This window comes from Apodemus sylvaticus, chromosome 3 (assembly GCF_947179515.1).
Source record: "Apodemus sylvaticus chromosome 3, mApoSyl1.1, whole genome shotgun sequence".
NCBI lineage: Eukaryota > Metazoa > Chordata > Mammalia > Rodentia > Muridae > Apodemus > Apodemus sylvaticus.
This window is the reverse complement of record NC_067474.1, coordinates 135,364,772-135,388,517: the sequence shown is the minus strand read 5'-3', so window position 1 is coordinate 135,388,517 and position 23,746 is coordinate 135,364,772. Positions and strand designations below refer to the sequence as shown.

The 23,746-nt window shown below is 44.6% G+C and overlaps 2 protein-coding genes across 5 annotated transcripts in view; one reads left to right on the top strand and one right to left on the bottom strand.

Annotated features, from left to right (window-relative positions):
• Ctps1 (CTP synthase 1) overlaps window positions 1-23,746 on the top strand; it is a 72,195-nt gene that overhangs the window by 37,768 nt on the left and 10,681 nt on the right. The window lies entirely within an intron of this gene.
• Window positions 1,108-23,746, bottom strand: part of Scmh1 (Scm polycomb group protein homolog 1) — a 136,383-nt gene continuing 113,744 nt past the window's right edge. For all 4 annotated transcript variants that reach the window (XM_052177218.1, XM_052177220.1, XM_052177219.1 and 1 more), the window contains 6 exons: window positions 20,520-20,720; window positions 18,710-18,901; window positions 11,372-11,566; window positions 6,519-6,584; window positions 2,994-3,136; window positions 1,108-2,132 (listed from right to left, as the gene is read on the bottom strand). In XM_052177218.1, coding sequence (XP_052033178.1) covers window positions 2,007-2,132; window positions 2,994-3,136; window positions 6,519-6,584; window positions 11,372-11,566; window positions 18,710-18,901; window positions 20,520-20,720 — 923 coding nt within the window. In that variant the 3' untranslated portion in view covers window positions 1,108-2,006. The remainder of the gene's footprint in view (window positions 2,133-2,993; window positions 3,137-6,518; window positions 6,585-11,371; window positions 11,567-18,709; window positions 18,902-20,519; window positions 20,721-23,746) is intronic.

Here is a 23,746-nt window from a genome sequence, read left to right as displayed (position 1 = left end):
GTGGTCCAGGGCTCCTCTGACACAAGTCTTCTCTGTATGCCAAACAGACACTTGCTGCTATCTAGAAGGAACCGAAAATCAGCTAGCCATTTTGAAGGACAGAGCTGCCTGCTGCTTGAGTGACATGCAGCCTCTGCCAGTGTGGCAGCTGGTTCCTTGATGGCTTAGCTTAGTTAAGGACTTTTTATGATTACTAGAAAACTGATTTATTACTGTGTATAATGTGGGGAAAGGGGGCATGGGTCACGGCGCACACGTGGCCATCAGAGGACAACTCTGGAGTTGGTTCTCTCCTTACCTTTGAATTTTGGGGATCAATTTACTAAGTCATCTTGTCAGCTCCCATATAAATACTTTACACACAGTTCCCTACTCTACTTCTAGTGTCCCTGATTACTGGGGACAAGGGGGAGACCACAGAGACTGACTGGTTCAGTCAAGTAGTTGTCTGCCTTCTGGTGGGCAGCCATTTTGAAGGCATGCCTGAACCTTTGTTGCATGTAGGGTTGGAGGCAGATGCTTGGGCAGGGAGCTGCAGGGAAATAAAAAGGCAATGGTGTACAAGCAAGGAAGAGGTGGAGCTAGTTCACAGGGTGGCAGAGTCGGCCACGGCTGTCCCAGCTGTCTCGCCGCTCTCCCTCCCTGGGCAACAGTGAGGCTTGGTGGCTCCCTGGATGTTATCTTAGGCAGCCTTCTCCACCTCTGTAAATCTGCTCCCACTGTGGGCCAACAGGCTATAGGATCTGTAGTGCCAGGCCCTGGCTAGTGCATGGGTCCCTGAAGGCCTGTCTGTATTGTCTCTCTTCTCCACGAGGAGGAGAAAGCAGCCTATGGAGGCTTCTGGGAGTTGCTATCTCTGGATTGCTTCTTGGCTTGATATAGTTGACCTGACCGAGGGAAGCAACTGGTGGAAGAGCCTGAGGCCTGCAAGGTGCTGGGTCTGTGAGCACGTGGACAATAGCCTGTTCTTTTGGACTGTGAGTCAAGAGGTGTTCCCAGGGATAATCTAGCTCAAGGCTCCTTGTTATATATGTGTAAGAACCAAGATGAAGTGAAGGGGTAACTGCTTGCTGAGTGATTTGGATGTCAACTAGTTAAAAAGACACGGACATTTGTATTGGATTTTATTTATAAACAAACTGACATAAAACAGTTCAGATGGCAGTGGGGGCAGCAGTGCTGCTGACTTGCTCAGGAGGAAGCACAGGAGCTAGAGGAGGGCAAAACCCCTCTGGCCTTGAGGTCCTCCGTCCCACCATTGGGGCCTGTGACCTAACGGCATTAGGCCCCATCTTTTGCAGCAATTCTGACCAGGGCAGGGAGCTGTGGGGCAGGGCAAGGGGAAACTCCATCAGAGATGAAGACTGGGGCTACAAAGGACTCAGTGTAGGAAGAGGGACCCTCACCTTATGCTCAGTGAGCCATGGACTTTGTCCATTCCAGAGAAGACATGCCCTAGGGCATTGTCTTCTGAAATAGGGACACACCTATCTGGAGAGGCCCTCTGGACCACAGAGGACGGTCTCCTTCTTCCAAAAAATGTTTGGTGCAAGAGAAGCATTAAGTCCAAACGCCAGAAGCAATAAATTAGCAGTAAGAAAGAATCTCTAAAAAAGGTCTGCACCGTAAGTTTAGAGTCTGGGGCTCCAGTGAGAAGGCGTGAGCTGGGCTATAGGGCACTATGCCCAGCCCAGGAGGTGGCAAGGGGCCTCGGTACCAGGGCCTTTCAAGGTCCTGGGGTTGGCGTCTTCCTCATCTCTTGGAAGGTGCTCGTCTAAACTTGTGGTGAGAGGCTGGCTAGCCTTGAGAAATAAATAGAAGGGCCTGGGAGCCACAGCAGGCTAAGGGGAAGCGCAGCACCGGCCCTGGGCCCACTGTCCCCTCCTCCGTCCTTCATGGAAGGACACATCAGGGCAGGAAGGGTAGCAGTGGTGGTTTTCCAGCCTCCTAGAGTCCTGAGGTCACCCAGAGCTAAGGTGCCTGGGAGCTGGCTGGCGGCCTCCTATTCAGAACTTGCCCTGCTTCAGCCGGTCGATGTGAAAGGAGAGCTTGAGGGCGGGCCCCAGCTTCAGGCCCATGTACTTCATCATCATGTCACTGCGCAGCAGGAGCAGGGCCTTGCCATCGATTTCCTGGGGGTGGGGTAGAGCAACCATCAGAGGTCTGACTGCCTAAGGTGCCACCCCAAGGCCATCCAGAGCAGTGTAGGTGCACAGTGCAGCGGGCTGCTGGGACCCTGAAGCGTGCCCTCTCCCGTTCCTGTCACTGGGCACTTCTCCCCCGGCAGGCACTAGAGGACAGTCTGCTTCCACCTTGTTCTTCTCTGATGCTGGGGGCTGCTTTCCTGTCCTAAGCCCCTAAGAAGCTTTTAGTCAGTGTACCTGTGCAGATGGTGTTGACACTGACCAGCAAAATGTTCTGTGCACTGAACCCAAGGCCTCGTGAGGCAGCGGTGACCTTTAGGCCTGCTCTAGAGACTCTGCAAACCCACCTACCTAAAAGATTTACATGCTCAGTGACGGGAGTAGACTTTATGTCTGTGACCATAGGAAGAATGGCACCAAGCAGCAGCAGAGGTAGAGAAATGGGTTTGAGCCCTAAAATTGGGGTGTGGTCAGAGCGGAGGGCAAGAACAATGCCTGGCCATGGAACCATGTGATGTCTTGAAGGGAGCACTGGGCCCACAGTTTGGCAGAGGAGGGGGACCCATGAAGAAGGAAGCAGGGCCGCTAGCATATGACTCTTTAACTTGGGCTGAAATCTCATACCAAGGCAGACAGGAGTGAGGAAGAGATCCTTGTAACCTGAAACTGAGCCCTAGGCCACACACCCAGTGGGAGAGCCTGTGCTGAGATTGAGGTAAACACAGTGCCCAGTGGGGTCCGCTAAGAAAGCATGGCTTGCATTATGTTTCAATGGACACAGAGCAGACAGCCATGCCCTCTAAGATCTCTTGGTTAGAGCACACACAGAAGTCAGTCAGAGGCACCTACATGTTTTCGGAAGAGGTCAGCATGGGATCCAAGCTGAGGATCGGCTTCCCGGACAAACTGCATCACATCCTCCACTGTCCATGAGGAGGGGTCCCGGCCACTTAGGCGAGGTGGATCTCGGCTCTCCAGATGTCGGTCTGACCCTGAAGACACAAGGGCACTTAGCACAATGCATGGAATGACTGCTCGTCCGTGCCCACTGGTCCCCTGGCACACTCCATGGACCCAGAAGTGACAGAGCAACATTCAAATGTTAGAAGATGATAGGAGAGCCGGGCGGTGGTGGTGCACGCCTGTAATCCCAGCACTCTGGGAGGCAGAGGCGGGCGGATTTCTGAGTTTGTGGCCAGCCTGGTCTACAGAGTGAGTTCCAGGACAGCCAGGGCTACACAGAGAAACCCTGCCTCAAAAAAACCAAATCCAAAAAACCAAAAAAAAAAAAAAAAAAAAAAAAAAAAAGAAACGAAGATGATATGAGGTTGCCCAGGGAATGAAGAACGTCTCCATAAGGAGAAGTCACCCCTTCATTCTGTAATGCAGGTCCAGCTTTTGGAAACTTTATACTGGAGCAGTGGTTTACCTTAAACCTGAGGTAGGTATCAATATAAGGGGGCTGCACTGGCTAGGTTTGTGTGTCAACTTGACACCGGCTGGAGTCATCACAGAGAAAGGAGCTTCAGCTGGGGAAGTGCCTCCATGAGACTCAGCTGTAAAGCATTTTCTCAGTGATCAAGGGGGAAGGGCCCCTTGTGGGTGGTGCCATCCCTGGACTGGTAGTCTTGGATTCTGTAAGAAAGTAAGCTGAGCAAGGCAAGGGAAGCAAGCCAATAAGGAACATCCCTCCATGGCCTCTGTATCAGCTCCTGCTTCCTGACCTGCTTGAGTTCCAGTCCTGACTTCCTTGGGTGATCAACAGCAATGTGAAAAGAACTTGCTTCTTGGTCATGATATTTGTACAGGAACAGAAACCCTGTCTAAGACAGGGGCTACTCCCAAGTTTGGTGGTGGGACAGGAAAAAATGGGTACTTACCTTTGCTTTGGCTTTGGGACCAGAGAAATAATGGTATTTGTGTGAAACTATAGCTGGTTCTTTGGGGACTAGAGATAAAACTGATAAAGCATATTCTGGGTCCTTTCCCAAGGGTTGAGGAATACATGGCTTCCCTATAGTTTCATATACTAGGGCAGAATGAAACCAAACAAAACAATTTTTGCCCTGGCTGCCAGGAATCTCAGTATTAATTTAGGACCCTGTTTACAGCTTTTATCTCAATTGTGGTTACAACACAGCTCTTCTTTGTCCCTGTGTGATTTGGTATCTGATTATTTTGGTATATCTTTACACATGGTGCCTTTCCCTTCCTTCAGTCTCTTCATCTCTTCAGGCAAACTCCAGCTTATCTAAGGAGGTCTTGGCTCCTAGGACCACATCAGTTTCAAAGCTGAAATAAACAGTCCCTCAAAGCTGTATTTGTATTGGTTACAACTCTGTAGACAGCACACGTGATACCCTGTGTCACATAACTACCCGGGAGCAGGGCTAAGACACATAAAGGAAGCTGGGCGGGTGGTGCACACCTGTAATCACAGCACTCTGGGAGGCAGAGGCAGGCGGATTTCTGAGTTGGAGGCCAGCCTGGTCTACAGAGTTGAGTTCCAGGACAGCCAGGGCTTTACAGAGAAAGCCTGTCTCCAAAAAAAAAAAAAAAAAACAAACAAACAAACAAACAAGACACATAAAGGAAGAATGGTATTCCTTCCCTGTCTCCTCCTGAGGCTGAGAATCTCCTGCTGACTTCAGTCTGGGTCCTTAGGGCTAAAGCACACTAGTGGGCCCAGCCTGACCTTGCCTTTTTTGTTTATGGGTAGTAGAGCTCAAGCAATTCCTTCCAGCTTGTGGTCAGGCACTGAGCAGACAAAAGCAGAAAGTCTAAGACAGCAGATGATTAGAGGCACGGACACCCTTAGGAGGGTTTTAGGTGCTAAGAAGACTGGAAGTGGGAGGGCTCTGTGAACTAGTCACTTTCCCCTTTACTTTAGTCCTTCGTGATGCCAAAAATGAAACCAGCCGCAGATAGTCTGGAGAGAGGAGATGTGATTGAGCCGTGTATTGTATAAATGTGTCCCTCTTGGACCATCCAGCTGAAGCCTTTACTCAGGGATAGGAAGTATGTGTGTTCACATATAAATACACATGCAGGCTTATACACATATCCATTGCACAACATACTGTTAACTGTATTATGTTTTCCCCAAATTCCTATGTCGAAATTCTCAACCCTCAAAAGTGATTATATTAGGAGTTTGGGCAGAGCCTAAATTTAATAAAAGGTCAGTGTTGTTTGTCTGAAGGCAGCCGGAGGGAGAACACCCACCATGTCTGCAGGCTAGGTGAGGCTAGCTGGTCCTGACCACATCAGACGTGCCAACACCTCATCTTGGCTTTCCAGCTTTTAGAACTGGGAGAAATAAATTTCTGTTGTTTGTGAGCAACCTACTTTATAGTAATTGTCATAGCATTACAAAGGAGGTAACAATTCACACATTGAATACTATTATGTGTTTATGTTTGTCAGCCAACTTCTATTAGAATATAAATTCAATAAGACAGGTGGCAGGAGTTTTAATCTGATACCAGAGGTGTTGGTGAAATGACATCTGAGCAATGACCTGAAGCAGCAGAACAGTTGGCCTGCTTAAGGTTAGCAGGAAGGGAGGGGATTAAGGAGAAACAATGTGAGGCGACATGTGTGGCATATCTGCTCACTGAGGGAAGGGGCAGGGCGGGGAGGACGCAGAAGCACGTGCGTCACTGACTGTGCTCAGGTGGCTTTCATAGATGAGTGATGCTCTAACACAGAAGGCTCCGCGGAAGACAGGTGCTCAGGGCAAGGGGAGTCTTGGTGACAGCCTAGGCGACAGATACCCGCAGAGAGTACTGCAGAGGCAGTCAGGAATGTAGCTGGAGCTCACAACAGTCGTCTACAAGTTAGAAGACCTACTGTCTCAGCTCTTGTGACCTCTAAACATCCCTTGAAGGAGGTGTTAACCCGCCTTCAGCATAGAAAGGAGGGGCTGAGGTCTAGCGGGGTGAAGGGACTAGCTTAGGCCTACCCAGTTAAGGAGATGAGTTAGCTGCCTGCTCCTGCTGACCTCAGGGTCCTCACCTCCACACTCAGGGAAGACCAACGATACCAGTCTGAGTATGACAGGGTCAGGTAGAGAGCATCTGTAAGGGAGCAGGGCAGTGCGCTTATGTCTGATCTTCTGAATTAACGAAATAAGACTCAAATTCTTTTTTGAGTCAAGCAATCTAGAGCTCATCAGATAGAATCCAGCATTAGAGGTTCTTCATGTACGAGAGTTGAGTATAACCTGGCAGAAAGACTCATGTTTAAAGAGGAGAAAGCTGATACCCCAGTACCATGTGTGCTAAGAAGGAGAGAAAGCCTATCACAATGCATCCCTACCAAGACCAGAGCCTGCCTTGGTGGAGATGAAAAATACTGTAACTCCCCACATACCTGGGGAATGATTTAGTTTCCAGAATGATTCCACATCCCTTCTTTCCCTTGTTCCTTTTAACACTCCTGTGGAGAGACCAGGTTGGTGTGAGAATTTCCATTCTTCATGGGAGTACATTGCATATAAGAGAGACCTGAGGCGAGAGAGACAACTTATCCATGTCTCAAGGCAAGGAAATTGAGGGAGCCAGGTCTTAGCTATTATCTCTGCCTGACAGCTCTTTCTACTTCATTTTGCCCCCTGCTAGGGTCGGGGTATAACAGACAGGGAGCATGTCTGTCTTAGCTTAATGAAATCTCTCTTATAAAGTCACCTTTTACTTCTTGTTACTGGGATCTATTTATTTTTCTACACTTTCTACACACTTTGGGCTGGGGAGGCTAGGGTTTGAGGATAGTACACCCTCCCGGCTTTCTGTTGGTATTTCCAGATCATCTTCCTATGAAATTCATGTGTTTCAGAGGCTAAGCCCATATCCAACCGTCTGTTCTTTCTGAACACTATTATTTATCAATAAAGCTCTGTGTTATGTCAGCACTGGGAACAAACTGCTTCAGAATTTTAACCATGCTCTTCTCTGATATCACCTGGTCATCTCTCCTCTCCTCATCTCTCCTCTCCTCTGCTTCCCTTCCCTCGCCCCTTCTCTCTCCTCCCTCCCTCTCTCTCTCTCTCTCTCTCTCTCTCTCTCTCTCTCTCTCTCTCTCTCTCTCTCTCTCTCTCTCTCTCTCTCTCTCGTTTTTTTTCCAGACCTGGTTTCTCTGTATAGCCCTGGCTGTCCTGGAATTCACACGGTAGACCGGGCTGGCCTCAAACTCAGAAATCCACCTGCCTCTGCCTCCCAAGTGCTGGGATTAAAGACATGCGCCACCAGTGCCAGTGCCTGGCTCTTTCTAGCTCTCTTGAGATGGATCCCAGAGCTGTTATGCCATAATGCTGAGCTGCCAATGATCCCCCTTGTGCTTCTGCTGAATTCTTTCCGCTGTCCTCCTTCCTGGTTCTTTTATCTTACTAGCACACCATAAACCTTGATTTCCAAGCTGTCTTGTCTCACCTCCTATAGGAGACAATAAGAAACAAAAGAAATCTTAGCTCTTACAGGCTAGTCTTCACCCACAGCTGGCCCCCTGAGATTTCTGGCAAACATTCTTTTCTTTACCCACTGTCTCTCATTGTCTGGATGTCTGGTCTAATCTTTCACTACTCCTAAAGCCTTCCCTGTTCAGTCCTTTCTCTGTTCACTGCTGGCAGTCTTTTTCCTGTGCTAGAGAGAGTGTATCTTCTAATCCATCTGCCTGTGCTCTGGACCCCTACTACTTCCTGCTATTCCTTTTTTCTCTGCTATAATCTCAACCTCCCACAAGTTCAAGTTGTCTATTTGCAATCAGGCCCAAGCACTCTGCACTCTGTACTCGGAACGAACTTCTTTTGACTCACAGGCTCTCTCATCTGTCTTTATTTTGATCAAATTCTCCCTTGATATTTTCTCAACTCATGGCAGTGCCTTCCCTTTGTTTCTTGATACGACAATCACCAACTACCTACCATTTATCGAGTTGTGCAGGTATTCCTCAGGTCTGCTGCTAAACATTCTTGGAGTGTCCAGCCACCATCCAACCAATTCCTCCTCCTCCTCACATTGGGTGCCTTTCCTCCTGAGTAACCCCCTGTTCCTGCTCCCACTTTTTCAACTTTACCTACTAGGCACCCATCTTCGGTAAGCTGCTCTTTTCATCCCACTTTTATTCCTGGGAACTCACTTACCTGTAAAGTTTCAACAGTAATTGATGTACCAATGACTCCTGAACACTTAACTTCAGCACTGCACTCTTCCTGTGAATCTGACCTACACTAGCTGCTGTCTGCTGTGTATCTCCAAGATGCCTCATGCGCCGCTCCCTTCCATCTCTAGTTCTTTTTAGTGAATGGCACACCATTCAGCAAACTGCATCTAGATATCTAAACATAGGGGACAGTCCCCACTTCTCCTTCCTCACTGTCTTCAAGCTTTTCTAAATTAATCTAGTGAGTAGTTTCACGTCTAACACTGTCCTAATTTTCAGGCTCTTCTCACTGCTGTTCTGGCCCGTTCTTTCTAGTCTTGTCCCTCAAGTCCAGGTTCAAGCCAACACTCTGTTATTCAGAGAGAGCTCTGTTTGTGTCTTGCTTCTGATCAGCTACCATTGGTGGCCTAGCTCTGTCAGCATGATCAACTCTAAACTCTTCAGTTTGGAAGTTTTCCATAATATAAGGCCTCACTTTTGACATTACATTTTAGCAATACCAAAACCATACAGTTCTGATATGACCCACTCCACACCCTACCTTTAGCTCCATCCTGTTCTTCTGGGAAGTTCTCCCTGTTCCCCAGGAGAGGCATGGCCATTTATCTAGTCTCAAACAAAATGTCCCTCTCAAAAGAAGAGGGCCTTGAAGGCACAACTGGGATTAGGTGTCCCTTTTTGCAATTTCATATTATTAATTATGTATCTTTATTGTTTTACAAGTATCTTTTTATCTCCTGTATACATATCTCCTGTATAAGATATTTTTAAAAAGTTAATTTGTATAATCCCATACAAAAGACAGATGGTATTCATTGATGTCCTCAATTTCTACCTCTACCACGTAATGGTGTTAATCCTAGAGGACTTAGTTATTACAGATAAATGATATTCATATTTCTAATTTAAAAGATTAAAAAAATATGTACATGTGACTAATGATTCATTTTTAGGCTGTCTAGTTGCAACTGCTCTAACAGAAAAAGCAACTATATTTTATATAATTACATAGTTATTGCCTATGTTATGGTTTATACTTTGTGTTCCAACTTAAATTAATAAAACAATATCTTCTTGGAAGAAAGAAGAGAGGGGAAATTGTGTCCCTGTGCATATAATTTAAATTATGCTTGCATGTTTTTAAAAAAAATTTTAAAATTTGGATGCCAAGAAACTCCTTGCTAAATGTATATGACATCTTGTAATTAGACATATTGATGTCTAGGTGAAATGAAGGAATTCACTTACTAACATATGCCATGATCCTGATTTAATATTGGGGGAGAAGGCATGTCCTCTGTTTTTTCCACAGAATGCTGCAGAAGATATGCTGACTGTGCTTGCTGAATGCCCAGACCATGGTAACATAAGAGCTATATTGGGTATATGTTCTTGACTTACCTCAATTGTTAAATGTCCCAGGTTAGATAAATTGCCTAGCTTCAAGCTTTTAGACTTTGTGGGACAGAACATGGAGACTGTTATGCTAGCTTAGGAAAAATTAATTAGAAGAGTTAAAATGACTCTTCTCCTTATTGTGTTCAGCTGACTCAACCATAGAATGGTCTAGAAATAATTCCAATATTGAAGATTCCAATTTTGAAGATGGCTAACAATCTTCAGCCAGCTGTGTTAATTTAACATATAGTCTCCACTTTTCCTGAGAAGTAACAGCTTAATTCTTGATTCACAAGGCTACCTCTCCCACCTCAGAGGCCAAGCTTTGGATCCTTAAAGTTGTTAATTTACAACTGAATTGGATACTTCTGGGACAAGTTAATCCTATTCCACCTTTAACTCTTGACCTTGTCTGTTAAGCAGACTGGCTGTCTCCACCCAGGCTCACCTGGATGGAGAGATTACATGTCTGTTAAAGACACTTGCAGACCCCCCTGGCTTCAAAACTTACACAAGTGGATCTCCAAAGAGGGAGCCACATAGAACTCAGATCTATGTGTGTTTGTTTTTGAACAAACATGGGTACCAGCGAGACGTGCGAGGCAAAGCACTGCATGGGGAGGTGAATTTCTGCTTCTGAGTCCCCAGGAAGTACACCTAATTGCATAGGGGTTAACGTCGAGAGGCTGTCCTTAAAATAATAAGGGAGCCTATTACCCCTCCTCTGAAAAAGACGTTATACAATATTTAAGAGGAATTACGGTCAATGCTTCCCCTCCTGGTTAAGGCCCGCCTTCTTATGAAGGATATTTATCCACTTGTTTTCTACCTCCTCGTGTTCAAATTAATAAAAAAAGGGAGGACATGTACAGAGCCATATTGGGGCAGTCTTGCACTTGGTCAGAGTTTGACTTTGGTCAAGGTTAACTTCTCCCAGTTAGCCAGGATCCTGCTCCACCTAGGGTGGAGCGCTCGTACTAAAGGTTAAGTTCATTGTTCCTCCAGGTATAGGGATTCCTGAATTAAACAGGTGACCCACCCAGCTGCCGGAGCAGTCAAGATGAAGACCTCCAAGAGAAGCTAGACAACTTCCACCGGAACTCAGCCTGGAGTCTGGGGGGAAGGGTTTGCCCGAACTGTTAAAAGGTCTGGCGCCATTAAAGTTTACGGCTTTGATCAGTGAACATTGACTTGGCCGTACGTTCTTTTCGCCCCTCTTCCCTATAACCCCAAAATTCTCTCAACAGGTAACCCGGTTTACATGTGGCTGCGGGCAGCTACAGTTTTACAAGTATCTTTTTATCTCCTGTATACATATCTCCTGTATAAGATATTTTTAAAAAGTTAATTTGTATAATCCCATACAAAAGACAGATGGTATTCAATAAACAGTTAAAAGCTGGAAGAACAATCCCTTTCCCTGTCCCTTTTAGTTCTAGGTCTTTGGCTTCCAATTTATGGATTTTGTTTGTTTGTTTGTTTTTTAAACCAAGCTCTGAACACCAATAACATCCCAGGTGGCTGGGCAAGGCACAAAGGTGAGCATAGCCCCAGTCCTAACACCCAGTAGGGCAGCAAGACTAATTTCCCTTAGTACTCTTTCATTCCAGGAACAAGGGAAGAAGACAGGGCAGGGAGTCACAAGGCGCACAAAGCCCTGATCAGCTTACCCCTGGAGCAGAGCCTGCGCACAGCAGAGACGGTGCTTAACGGGAGGCCACAGGAGGGAGGCAAGGGCCGATAGCCAGGAGTCCGAAGGCTTTGGGACGTGCTGATGAGGTTGGCAGGCTTCAAGGCAGAGTCCATTGGGTCTGTGTGTGTCTCCAAGGACCGAGCCAGGTTATTCCCCAGGACAAAGGTTTCACCTGGAAAATAATAAAAGCAGAGTTAAAGTAGGAACTGCCTCAAGGGACCGGCAGGGTGCTGGCGCCAGGTGCGTCCCTGAGGGGAACAAGAGGCAGCAGGACATAAAGCCCACAAGGGCTCAGGATGCCTGTGTACCATTCATGGATCCTGGCTCAGGAGCTCAGGACTTGGATTCCTTCCTGGAGTCTTCTCTAGACTGTTCCTTTTGGCCTGTGATAGTAGTAGTCCTTTTCTGGATAAGGATAACTTAAAAGGAGTAGAGTTGGCCCGGCAGTGGCGGTGCATATCTTTAATCCCAGCACTTGGGAGGCAGAGGCAGGCAGATTTCTGAGTTGGAGGCCAGCCCGATCTACAGTGTGAGTTCCAGGACAGCCAGGACTACACAGAGAAACCCTGTCTCAACTCCCCCTCCCCCCCCCCAAAAAAAAGGAACAGAATTACTTTCGGTGGAAGACTATTTCTCGTAAGATGCTAGAAAGAGGGTAAGGGCTGTGGGAAGGATGGAACTGCTCAGAGGAGGGGTCTGTATGTGTGTTCCCATGCACACACATGTGGAGGCCAAAGGATACTGGGTCACTTCTGCTCGATTCTCTTAAGACCGGATTTGTCACTGAGCCTGAAGGTCACTGTTTCTTGGACTAGGCTGGCTGGCTAGTGAGATCCCAAGATCTGCCTGTCCTTGACCCCCAGTGTTGGAATTACCAGCACATCCAGCCACAGCCACTTTTTAATGTGGGTAGTAGGATCCAAACTCAAATCCTCACAATTTCAGAGCAAGTGCTTTTAATTACTGAGTCAGCAAATCCTCAATGAGGATTCTTTAGAGCAGATGCTGATCAACAGGACATCTCAGGAATACTCCATTATACCTGATTAAAGCCTGTCTGCAGAGAACCTGTTCCTTCAATGCTTCTAGTCATCTATGTGTACTGACCTTGTTCTACAGAAACATTCCAAGAAGCTGGGGCAGCTCAGGCACAGGGATGTGGATCAGGGTAAGAACTTGGTTCTGACACTTAGAAGAATGCTTCTCACTACATTGTGGGAAACCCTGAAGAAGTATATCTACACACAGGAAGCCTTCCAAGGCGTTTGTGAACATCTGAAAGCCTTTGGGAAGGGAATCCCATGACGATTATACATCTCTATGGCCAATATAGAACCCAGTCACCATGTTGTGGAACCTAAAGCTGAGGTCTAACCTAAAGCTTAGGATGGTGTGCTGGCTAGTCTTATGCAACTTGATACAATCTAGAGTTATCTGATAAGAGAGACTTTCAGTTGAAAATGTCTCCAGCTATAAGGTATTTCTTTTTGCAGTAGGAGGGTCCAGCCCATTGTGCATGGTGCCGCTCCTGGGCTGGTGGTCGTGGGTTCTGTAAGAAAGCAGGCTGAATAAGCCATGCAGAATGTAATGTTCTCTAGGCTTAGTGGCTCTCTGAACTTTACTTGATAAACACTACCCTTCACCCATGACTGGTTGCTCTCTTGGAGGACTTTTGGTAATCATGTCAGTGTTGAGAGGTTTTTTTTTTTTTTTTTTTTTTTTGGTCTGAAAAGCATGTTCTTTTATTAAAAAGGTAAAAACATTTTATGATAAAATTGAAGATTTACATGGAAAATATTTCTGATACAGTAGAAGAGATATATAGAAAATTGACAGTTTTCATGGAAAATTAAAGAGTAAAGTGGCAGACATAAAAACATTGCTAAATTAATTAAAAAAGGAAGTAGAAACATTTTATGATAGAACTGAAGATTTACGTGGAAAACATTTCTAATAAAATTGTAGAAAAATGTAGAAAAACATGTTAAAATTGAAGATTATCATGGAAAAATTTATATAGATATAATAATGGTAGGCATAAACGTATTCCTAAGGGACTGGAGAGATGGTTCAGCGGTTAAGAGCACTGACTGCTCTTCTGAAGGTCCTGAGTTCAATTCCCAGCAACCACATGGTGGCTCACAACCATCTGTAATGAGATCTGATGCCCTCTTCTGGTGTGTCTGAAGACAGCTACAGTGTACTTACATATAATAAATAATTTAAAAAAAAAGTATTCCTAAGTTGATTGAAAGTGGAATTATAAATATTTTTTGATAAAGTTGAAGATTTACATGGAAACTATTTCTGATAAGATAGAAGAAACATAGAAAAACATGTTAAAATTGAAGATTAGCATGGAAAATTATACAGATAAAATGATAGGCATAAAAATAATTCTAAGTTGATTGAAAATGGAATTATAAACATTTTCAGGTAAAACTGAAGATTTACATGGAAAATATTTCTGGTAAAATTCAAGAAATATATAGAAAAACACATTAAAATTGACTATTTCATGGAAAATTATACAGATAAAGTGGTAGACATAAAAAACCTTTGTAAATGAATTGAAGGTGGAATTAAAAACATTTTGTGATAAAAATCAGAGATTTACATGGCAAACATTTCTGATAAAAGAAATATATAGAAAAACATGTTAAATTGAAGATTATCATGAAAAATGCAGATAAAATGGTAGGCATTAAAAAATTACTAACTTAATTGAAAGAGGAATTACAAACATTTTCTGATAAAATTGAAGATTTAAAAAAAATTTTTTTTTTTTTTTTTGGATTTTGGTTTTTTCGAGACAGGATTTCTCTGTATAGCCCTGGCTGTCATGGAACTCACTCTGTGCACCATCACTGCCTGGCTAAAATTGAAGATCTACATGAAAAATATTTGTTAGAAACCAAGATATTCCATGATAAAACCAAATTTATACAATATCTTCCCACAAATCCAGCCCTACAAAGGATAATAGATGGAGGCCGGGCGGTGGTGGCGCACGCCTTTAGTCCCAGCACTCTGGGAGGCAGAGGCAGGTGGATTTCTGAGTTCAAGGACAGCCTGGTCTACAGAGTGAGTTCCAGGACAGCCAGGGCTACACAGAGAAACCCTGTCTTGAAAAAAACAAAAACCAAACCAAACCAAACCAAACCAAAAAAGAATAATAGATGGAAAATGATAACACAAGGAGGGAAACTACACCCTTAAGCAAGAAAGTAATCGTCTTCCAACAAACCCAAAAGAAGATATCCACACAAACATAAAAATCATCGTGTTGAGAGTTCTAATGGCTAAAATGCCTTTTTTTTTTTTTAAAAGCTGGAATCTGTCTTCTTATAAATCATCCCCTTGTTCTACTGTCTGTACTGAGCTCTCCCTGCCTTCTCAGGCTCTCCTAGGAGTATTTGTTACCTATGACTTTTCTCCTTCCTCACCCTTTCCCCTTTCCTCACTCCTTGCTGGCTCCCTGCCACTAGGAATGCTTATAGGGCACCTTTCTGCAGTAAGATCTGGAGAAGAGCTGCCCTTTATTGATGCTGTGCGCACATAGCAAGGGCCTCATCTCTGCCCACTGACATCCAGCAGAGCAGTGGCACACCCTCATTTCTCCAACATCACAGCAGAAAAACTAATTTACACTAACACTGGATGGTTAGAGATCTTCTATCTCTGAATAGATAAACAAGCAGACTCCCAGGAAAAAGGGCACAGAGGGTGGATGAATGATCATGCCAGAAACAAAGCTGTTGAGGCCCAGAACAAAGGCACTACTTTCCCTAGCAGGTAGCAGCCCGGAAATCTCAAAGCAGCAGATCTAGAGATTAATACAAGGTAGATTCCAGTCACAGCTAATGTGAATATCCACAGTAACTAGCTGAATTAAAATAAATTTCCTGCCTCATGTTGTTATTATTTTAGGGAATCCAAAGGAGCTCCTCCTTCCTTTAGCTTCCACATGCCTGGCACTTGACCCAGAGCACATGTAACTCTGCAGAAGGGATCCCGCTGTTAACCTATCCTCACTCGGGAGTCCTCTCATCCACTCTTTCATGGTCTTTGCTGATGGTAAGTGGCTGGACTGGAGCATCTCTGATCCATGCTGCTAACCACATGCCTTTCCCCTCTTAGCTTCAGAGTGCAGGAGTTCAGTCTGTCTTACCTCTGTGTCCTAAAATCTAGTATAGGATCTGGCAAAGAGTGAGGATTTAATAAATGTTTGATGATCTAAAGCTAAAAGGACCGGACTGGGTCCTTCAAAATGCTAATGCAGTCAGCAAAGACAGAAAGATAGAGAATAGCTCTAGATAAAGGAAGCTTAGGAGACAGGACAGTGAAAGGCACCAAATGATCTCTTATTGCATCCTAAGTTATAGAAAACAAAGCAAAACAAAAACAGCTACAAAAGACATCATTAAGACAACTGGGGAAATCCTGATCTGGATGGTATAGAAGCCCAGGAGTATTTTATTTACATTAAATTTATTTTCTTTTTAAAGATTTTTTTCTTTACTTTATGTATCTGCGTGCACTGTAGATGTCTTCAGACACACCAAAAGAGGGTATCAGATCCCATTACAGATGGTTGTGAGCAACCATGTGGTTGCTTGGAATTGAACTTGGGACCTCTGGAAGAGCAGTCAGTGCTCTTAACCACTGAGCCATCTTTCTAGCCCCTACATTAAATTTCTTGAACACAAAAATTAATGTTCTTCCTTTTGCCCTCCACCCCCTTCTGTCTCTCACTCTCCCTTTTTCTCTCTTTCTGATGTAGGGTTTCACTGTGTAGCCCAGGCTACCCTTTAACTTGTGAACCTCTCACCTCAAATTCCTGAGGGCTGGGATTACAGGTATGTGCGTATGTTCTATGCTCTTTAAAAGAGATATGTAGAAATATATTTTACTGGTTAGCTGGGCCATGGTGGCCCTCGGGAGGCAGAGGCAGGTGGGTCTCTGTGAGTCCAAGGAAGCCTAGTCTATAGTTCTAGTTCCAGGATAGCCAAGGCTACACAAAGAAATCCTGTCTTGAAAAACCAAAACAAACAAGACAAAAATTTTGCTTGCAGTTATTCTTGTGTTAAATAAACAAAAGCCATATACATAGATAAGTATTAAATATATAGATACAAATATATGTGTGAACGGTGCAACAAAGCAAATACTGCAAAAAGTTAAAAGTGACTCTTGACGAAGCACTCGTTTTACTTTTGTTGTAATTCTTCCGTGGGTTTGAAAGAGGGGGGAGGGAGAGAGGAGAACCTGATCTGACATTGGGGGAGGGAAAAGGACTGAAGCCCTGAGGGCCAGCAGAATGTTTCCAAAATAGAGCAGTGAAAACAGTAAGTCCCAGTGTAGGTAAGGAAGCTTAAAAGGATATGAACTTTTGATGGCTGTTACACTGTAAGCACGTGGTCAGCTGAGCTGAGTCCACAGAGGTTGGGCAATGTGGTGGCAAGGCAGGAAGGGAAAGGGCTCCAGGATGGAGTTAACACAGATGGGCGGCATGGATACTATATCCAAGAACTGTGTGACTAGGCAGAGGAGCGGGAAGGGCAACAAAACAGGTTCAAAGGAAAAGCAAAGAAAGCTCCGGGTACTGATGGAGCTTTCTGCAGAGGGCAGGTAAATGACCAGAAAAAGATAGGTGCCAATGAGGCATCAGAGCAGAGGAGCAGGTCGGCAGAGAAGACAAGCTACAGAGTAGAGGAGTCAGAAGTCTCGACAACGCTCTGGCTTGTCTGGGCACAGTTAAAACTACCTCAAAGAAGCAAACAGAAGGCAGGATGCACGTAGACAACATGCTGAAAACGTCCCATGAGGAACAACTCGGTGAGCAGAGAGGCAGGTGTATCCTGTCTGACACAGTCACAGCTGTGTCACTGCTCTTTGTCATGACTCGAGGCCCACAGTGGGCATGTCCCAAGTGGTCGCTGAGTGCTGCAGCCCCTGTACTTTCCTGGCTCATGAGGGGCAGTGTTCTATGTAAACATTACTCTGAGTTTCTTTTCTTTGAGCAGCTGCCGGATTGGACATGCCGCTCCCTCTCATGAACCTCCTCTTTCAGATTTCAGTTAGGCCTTTCATTAGTGAGACAAGAGCCCAGGGCTCCCAAATGACAATGGCTGAGGATATGTAACACATTGTCTTTGTTCCAACTCTAGCCTATCCAATACAACATTCTAACTGAAGGATTGTTCTTATAGGTTCTGATTTTTTTTTTTTTTTAAAAAAAAAAAAGCAATTTAGAGCAGGTAGTTTTAAGAAGTTTCCTCTGAAAAAAAGAACCACCTGAGAGGCATGGCAGAGCTACAGGGACCAGATGTTTGGTTGACATGCAGGCAAAGGAGTTTAGGTATCTTTTCACCTCAAATCACTTCAAATCAATTTTCATTTGTTGCAGAAGTATAGAGGGGTCACAGGAGACTGGTTTTATGGTCTCTTCCCTGAAGACATTCTCCAGAAGTAATACTTTCATCAGAAATCTTTTCATTAAGGGTCTGATGAAAAGACAGGAAAGGCAGTGTGGGAGTGAGCCCCATGCAGAAGCCCCCAAGCACCTTTCAGACTCATGCACCCTGAGAGAGACAGAGTAGCCCCAGGCCCTCTGCTCAGGGCACCATCACAAGTGTCTTTGAAAGAACAATTCCTCCCTCTTAACAGCAACCTACCGCTCTCAGCTTTCCTCCTCCCTCCGTTCTGTGTCCTGTATTTCAGATCAGAGATGCAGAGCCCCACTCATTCTCCAAGCCTCTGGGAAGTGCTTAGTCACTGACCCAGCCACGTGGCATCCGCTTTCTCATTGTGGGCCTGGTATGTTAACTAAAAAGTTATTTTCCAGTCTAGTTGGAAACAGCAGGAACTTGAATGGACTTGTTAGACTGGCAATGCTAGAAGTTAGGGCCACGTGCCAAAGAAAAGAACGGATGGCCAATCAACAAGGAACAACTTTCTCAATCTCTAGCCTAAGACTAAACCTTGTAGCTAGCAAAGGAGAGCTACATGAGACCTTTGGTTCATACTGGGAGATATGCTGGGACTTCATGGGCTGCACAGAAGGAAATCATAGGACAACTTCTAGAGACAGGGATCCAGAGGAAAGAGAAATTCTAGAGTGACAGCAAAATACTGAAGACTTAAAGTAGCAGAAAACCAAAAACCCATAGATTGTAACCCAGATGTGGCACTGGTGAAAGGCAGAAACCAGATGTCTGGACAGTGGGTGCTAGGCTCACAATGGGTGCTAGGCTCACAGGTGCTGCTGGCTGCCCAGCCATATCTCAGCCCCAGGCCCCATCCCAGCTCCTACCTGGTAGGTACCTGTCGTGGCTGTGGCTGTACTCTGTGGCAGTGAGTGATAAGTGAGTCTGTGTAAAGGGCTGGTTGCCAAACAGATTGTCACTCCGAAGGTTGTGGCAGAGCTTCTCCAGGAAACGGAGGACATAGGTGATGCTGTTGACTGCTGGCAGGTTGAGAGTGTGCTGCTCCCGGTCAAACACGGCTGTGGAGTTAAGTACACAAAGCGAGTAAGTTGTGCTGTCCTGGCTGGAGAAGCTTAGCTCACTGTGTGCTTGGGCTTGGCAGGCTACAAAAGGCATTGCCAGGCTGCCTGCCCACTTGTCTTCTTCCCGCTGCTTTCCCTTGCTCAAGGGCTTTGATTTTTGCCTCTAACTCCAAAGGGTGTGTAATCATGGGAGTGCCAGGCCAGGTCTGTTGCACCCTCAGGGCTTTGGTATGATCTGACTCAACCTGTGCAAACAACCATCAACATAATGCTATTGGCTTCATCACCTGGCTGGGCCTCTTTCAGGAAGTGTGCTCACCTAGGGAGCTGTGTTCACAAGAAAACTACCCAACAACAGGGAGACTGTGCAGAAGATAATACTGCCATTGCTAGCAGCAACCTAGGTATACAATTTCCAATCTATATCAGGATACTGGATTTGGGCAACATTGGGAAATGTATCATGCTTATTATTATTTTTATGTACTATCTATTTATATCAAAATATTGTCATAATTTTTAAAAAGCAGAAAGCTCATGTAACTGTCCTTGAGGGAAGCAAGGAAATGGAAATCTGGGGAGATAAATCACCCTCAACAAGGTTTTAAACAGGAAGAACTCTAGGCAGTAGAGGTGACAAGCACCTGCAGGCAGTTAGGAAGACTCAGACCCTGCAAGATTGCTGGGTGTGGGCTGGGCTTCAGAAGACATGGGTTTGAATGTATCCACAGTGCCCATCCTCCATGTACCCGGTGACTGCCTAGACTTGCCTCTGTAACATTTCTGTTGTCCCCCTTCCACAGAGTACACAGACTTTCTTTTCCACCATGGCAGACATGAGCCTGTCATAGTCTGTTTTCCCTTTTCCTGGCTAGTGTGTGGCAGAAACATCTGCCACACAGTAAAGGCTCAACAGGTATTTGCCAAAAGGACCATTTGGCTGTTTATGCTCCCTTTCAGCTGGTTCTGTAATGCCATAGCAGCTTGCTATGAAGGAAAGGGAGGGAACTGTAAGGCAGCACTAGAGTAAGGACTGGAGGGTATAAGATAGGTCAAGCCATTGTAGGCTTGGTGGATAAATATAAGACTTTGGAATTAAGAAAACTGAAACAGAAACAGAGCAGATCAGGAAAGCATTGTCAGTTACTGCAGAAAAACTACCAAACTGTTAGATCAGGCTCACATTCCCCTCTATCCTGGAATTCAGCTCCCTTGTCTGGGTCCTATAGACCCAGACAGTTAGGAGGCAAAGGAATGAAAGGAGGGCAGAGGTCCTCTGAAGCCAGTTGAGGAAATCCTCTTGTTGCAACAACATAAGCCCTATGTATTTTCCCCACGAAGTGGCTTTAAGCAACACTCATTGTTGGGACCCAAGTTTAGAAGTTGTTAGGTAGTCTGTTCGGTTATTTTTGGCAGAGTTATATGATATATACCATATGGCATATAGGTTATATATGTTCAGCAGTGCCTGGGAGCTGGCAATGAGGACTGTTGAGGAATGGGATACTTTTACATTCTCCAGAGCCTTTGAGTATGAACTCAGGACTAAGATCTCTCATCAGAATGAAGGTCTGCCACTCTGGTTAGGAGGCCAAACTAGCCCAAAAGTGTTTACCTGAGATGACTTCCCCGCCATGGCCCTGTTTGAGGAAGCTGAAGACAGTTTTCTGGTGATAAGCACAGTCAATGCAAGCCTGGACAGCCTGCTGCAGCACCACAGAGGCGCGGGCTGGCCCAAAATGGTCGGGAAGTTGCTGGATCTTCTTCTTATCCAGGTGGGGGCCCGTGCTGCCGCTCTTGTTCAAGTAGATACAAACTATAGGAAACAAAGAACCCAAAGACCTTACAGTGTTCCCATGAAGGCGGATATAAGGGTCAATCTATGAAAAGAGGGATCGGTCTATGTCTGCTAAGAAATGTGCACAGTGACTATGGAGATGTTCAGTAGATAATGTGCTGGCTGTATAACCTTGAGGACTGGAGTTAATACCCCAAGAATCCACGTAAAGGCTGGGTAGGCATGGTGAACCACCTCTGATCCAAACACTTAGAAGGCACAGTCAGAAGATCCCTGGAGCTTGCTAGCTACCTAAACTATCCTATAATGATGAGCTTTGGGTTTAACTGAGAGACCTTGCCTCAGTGAATAAGGTAGAAAGAGATTGAGGAAAACTATTGGCTTCTACACGCATACACATGTAAGTAAACAACACACACACACACACACACACACACACACACACACACACACACACACACGAAAATAAAAAAACAAGCTGGGCGGTGGTGGCACATACCTGTAATCCCAGTACTCTGGGAGGCAGAGGCAGGCGAATTTCTGAGTTTGAGGCTAGCCTGATCTACAGAGTGAGTTCCAGGACAGCCAGGGCTATACAGAGAAACCCTGTCTCGAAAAAACCAAATCCAAAAAAAACCCCCAAAAACAAAACAAAACAAACAAAAAAAAAAAAAAAAAAGAAAGAAAGAAAAGAAAAAACAAACAGAGCATGTTGTTGAACATCTGTAATCCCAGCATTAGGATGCTAAGGCAGAATTCTGAGTTTCAAGCAAGCTTGGGGTAATTAAGTAGACTCACCCCGCCTCCCCAAATGTAAGAGAACAAACAACAAAGAAAAAGAAAAGAAAAAGAAAAAGAAAAAAAAGGATTTTCATGTTTGGCAGTATAGCCTTTGTTCTAAAATCAGTAAAAATGGAGGAACTCTGAGACAAGACACTTAATAAGAACAAATATTCATAGTAGTTTATTTATAATAACCTCAAATTAAAACCAACTTAGGTATTCATCAACAGGAGAATGAACACACAAACTCATCTGAAGGAATACCACTCAGTAGAAAGAAAACTTTCAAGTATGGATAACAACAATATAAATGACTTTCAAAACTGTTTTTTGAATAAAAGAAATGAGATGCAAGAGCATATAGAGATGGCATGGCTAATTTACATCAAATTCCAGCTCTGTGAACTCTGTGAATTTGTGGTAGAAATACTGCAATCAGAGTGGAGGCAGAAACTGACTGCAGGAGCCTGATGGCCTTCTGGGGCAGCAGAGGTGTCCTGTGTCTTCATCACAGTGGGGGTGGGGAGGAGTTACACAGGTGCTGAGAGTTATTAAACCTCAGCAAATTATATGGGTGTACAACAGACTGGCAACTAAGATTTGTATATTTTACTGAGGTAAATCTTATATAATTATTCTAATAGTGATTTTAAAAATTAACTCTACATGGGTCATATGGTGAAATACCAAAGACCAAACTATGCAACCTCTAGAAGACTGTCCATGTTAGAACATGGCTCTGAAAGTCTTTGATAAGCCTCTTACTGATCTCTGTCACACTTGACCAAAAGACAGCAGTAGGTCTGGGTCTAGGATTAAGAAAACAGCAGCTTCTACTTCCTATTTCTTGGGATATTTACTCTTTGGTCCCAACTACTATGTGTGGGAAAACAAATTATTGTGTGGAGAGGTTCATGTGGAGAGACAGGCAGAACCCATAAGCTAGCCATGTATAAAAGTGAATCCCCAAACCTACTTGGTCCCTCCTCCCTGGCCCAATCTAGCACTGTACACAACAGATGAGCTATCTGTGCACAACCATCCCTTAGTGTTTCAAAATTTAGTTCTATAGTAGCTTGTCACATAGCAAAAGTGTATCAGAATAAATTCTTTATTAAAAATGTATTTATTTCATGTATGTGAGTATACTGTCGCTGTCTTCAGACACACCAGAAGAGTGCATCAGACCCCATTACAGATGGTTGTGAGCCACCATGCAGTTGCTGGGAACTGAACTCAGGACCTCTGGAAGAACAATCAGTGCTCTTGACCGCTGAGCCATCTCTCCAGCCCCCAGAATAAATTCTAATACAAGATGCTTCAGTAACAAATGCTAAGCATACGGCACTAGATTTGGAACCAGAGGTAGAAAGCACCAGAAGCAAAGTACTAATGCGAACTCATACCCCTGGGTTATTTTTTTCTTTTGGTGCTGCTGGGGATCAAATCCAGGGCCTCAGCCAAGCTAAGCAAGTGCTTAGCTACTACTGAGAGAGTTTTAATGGAAGCCTAAAGTTGCCCAGAAAGCTATCAGTGAGAGTTTAAAGGACAATGAAGACAATGTGACTGGAAGGTGAAGGATGGGCGTGGGGGAACAATGTGCTTGGAAGGGGCTGAAGGTTTCATACGATCTCTGTCCATAATAACAAAACAGCAAATGTACATGATGAGCTCAATGCAATAGCTAAGGCTTTTTAAAGCCATCAAAGCATTGTCTGTCTTCTTACTGCTTAAGATAAAATGTAAAATGAGAGAGAAAATCCTTTTTTAAGAGGCAAGAAAGAAGAGGCATGGTGGCACATGTCTTTAATCCCAGAATTCATATCAGAGACAGGAAGATCTCTGAGTTTAAGGTCAGGCTGGTCTACATCATGAATACCAGGCCTACATATTGAGATCCTGTTTCAAAAATCCAAACCAAACAAAAGTCAGAAAGATACAAGAATAAGCTTCATAGAATTGTTTTAGACCAAGGATTTCCATAGGAATTTGCTAAGGGGAATCCTTGCAGACTCTGCTATACAATAATTTTAAAATATTTTAATTAAAATACAATTATGTAAATTTTACTCCTCCTTCCATTCCCTCTCAAATTCACGGCCTCTTATTCTTTATTAAGGTTCTCCGAGGTGCTAACCTTTAGCTGTAGCTTCAGAAGGCACAAAGCAGAGAAGGGTTTATCTTCAAGACCCTTGTGGCTCACCTTGAACCTTGATGCTACTCAGAAAAACTCCTCGAACTGTTAAGATAGTTCTTTTGCT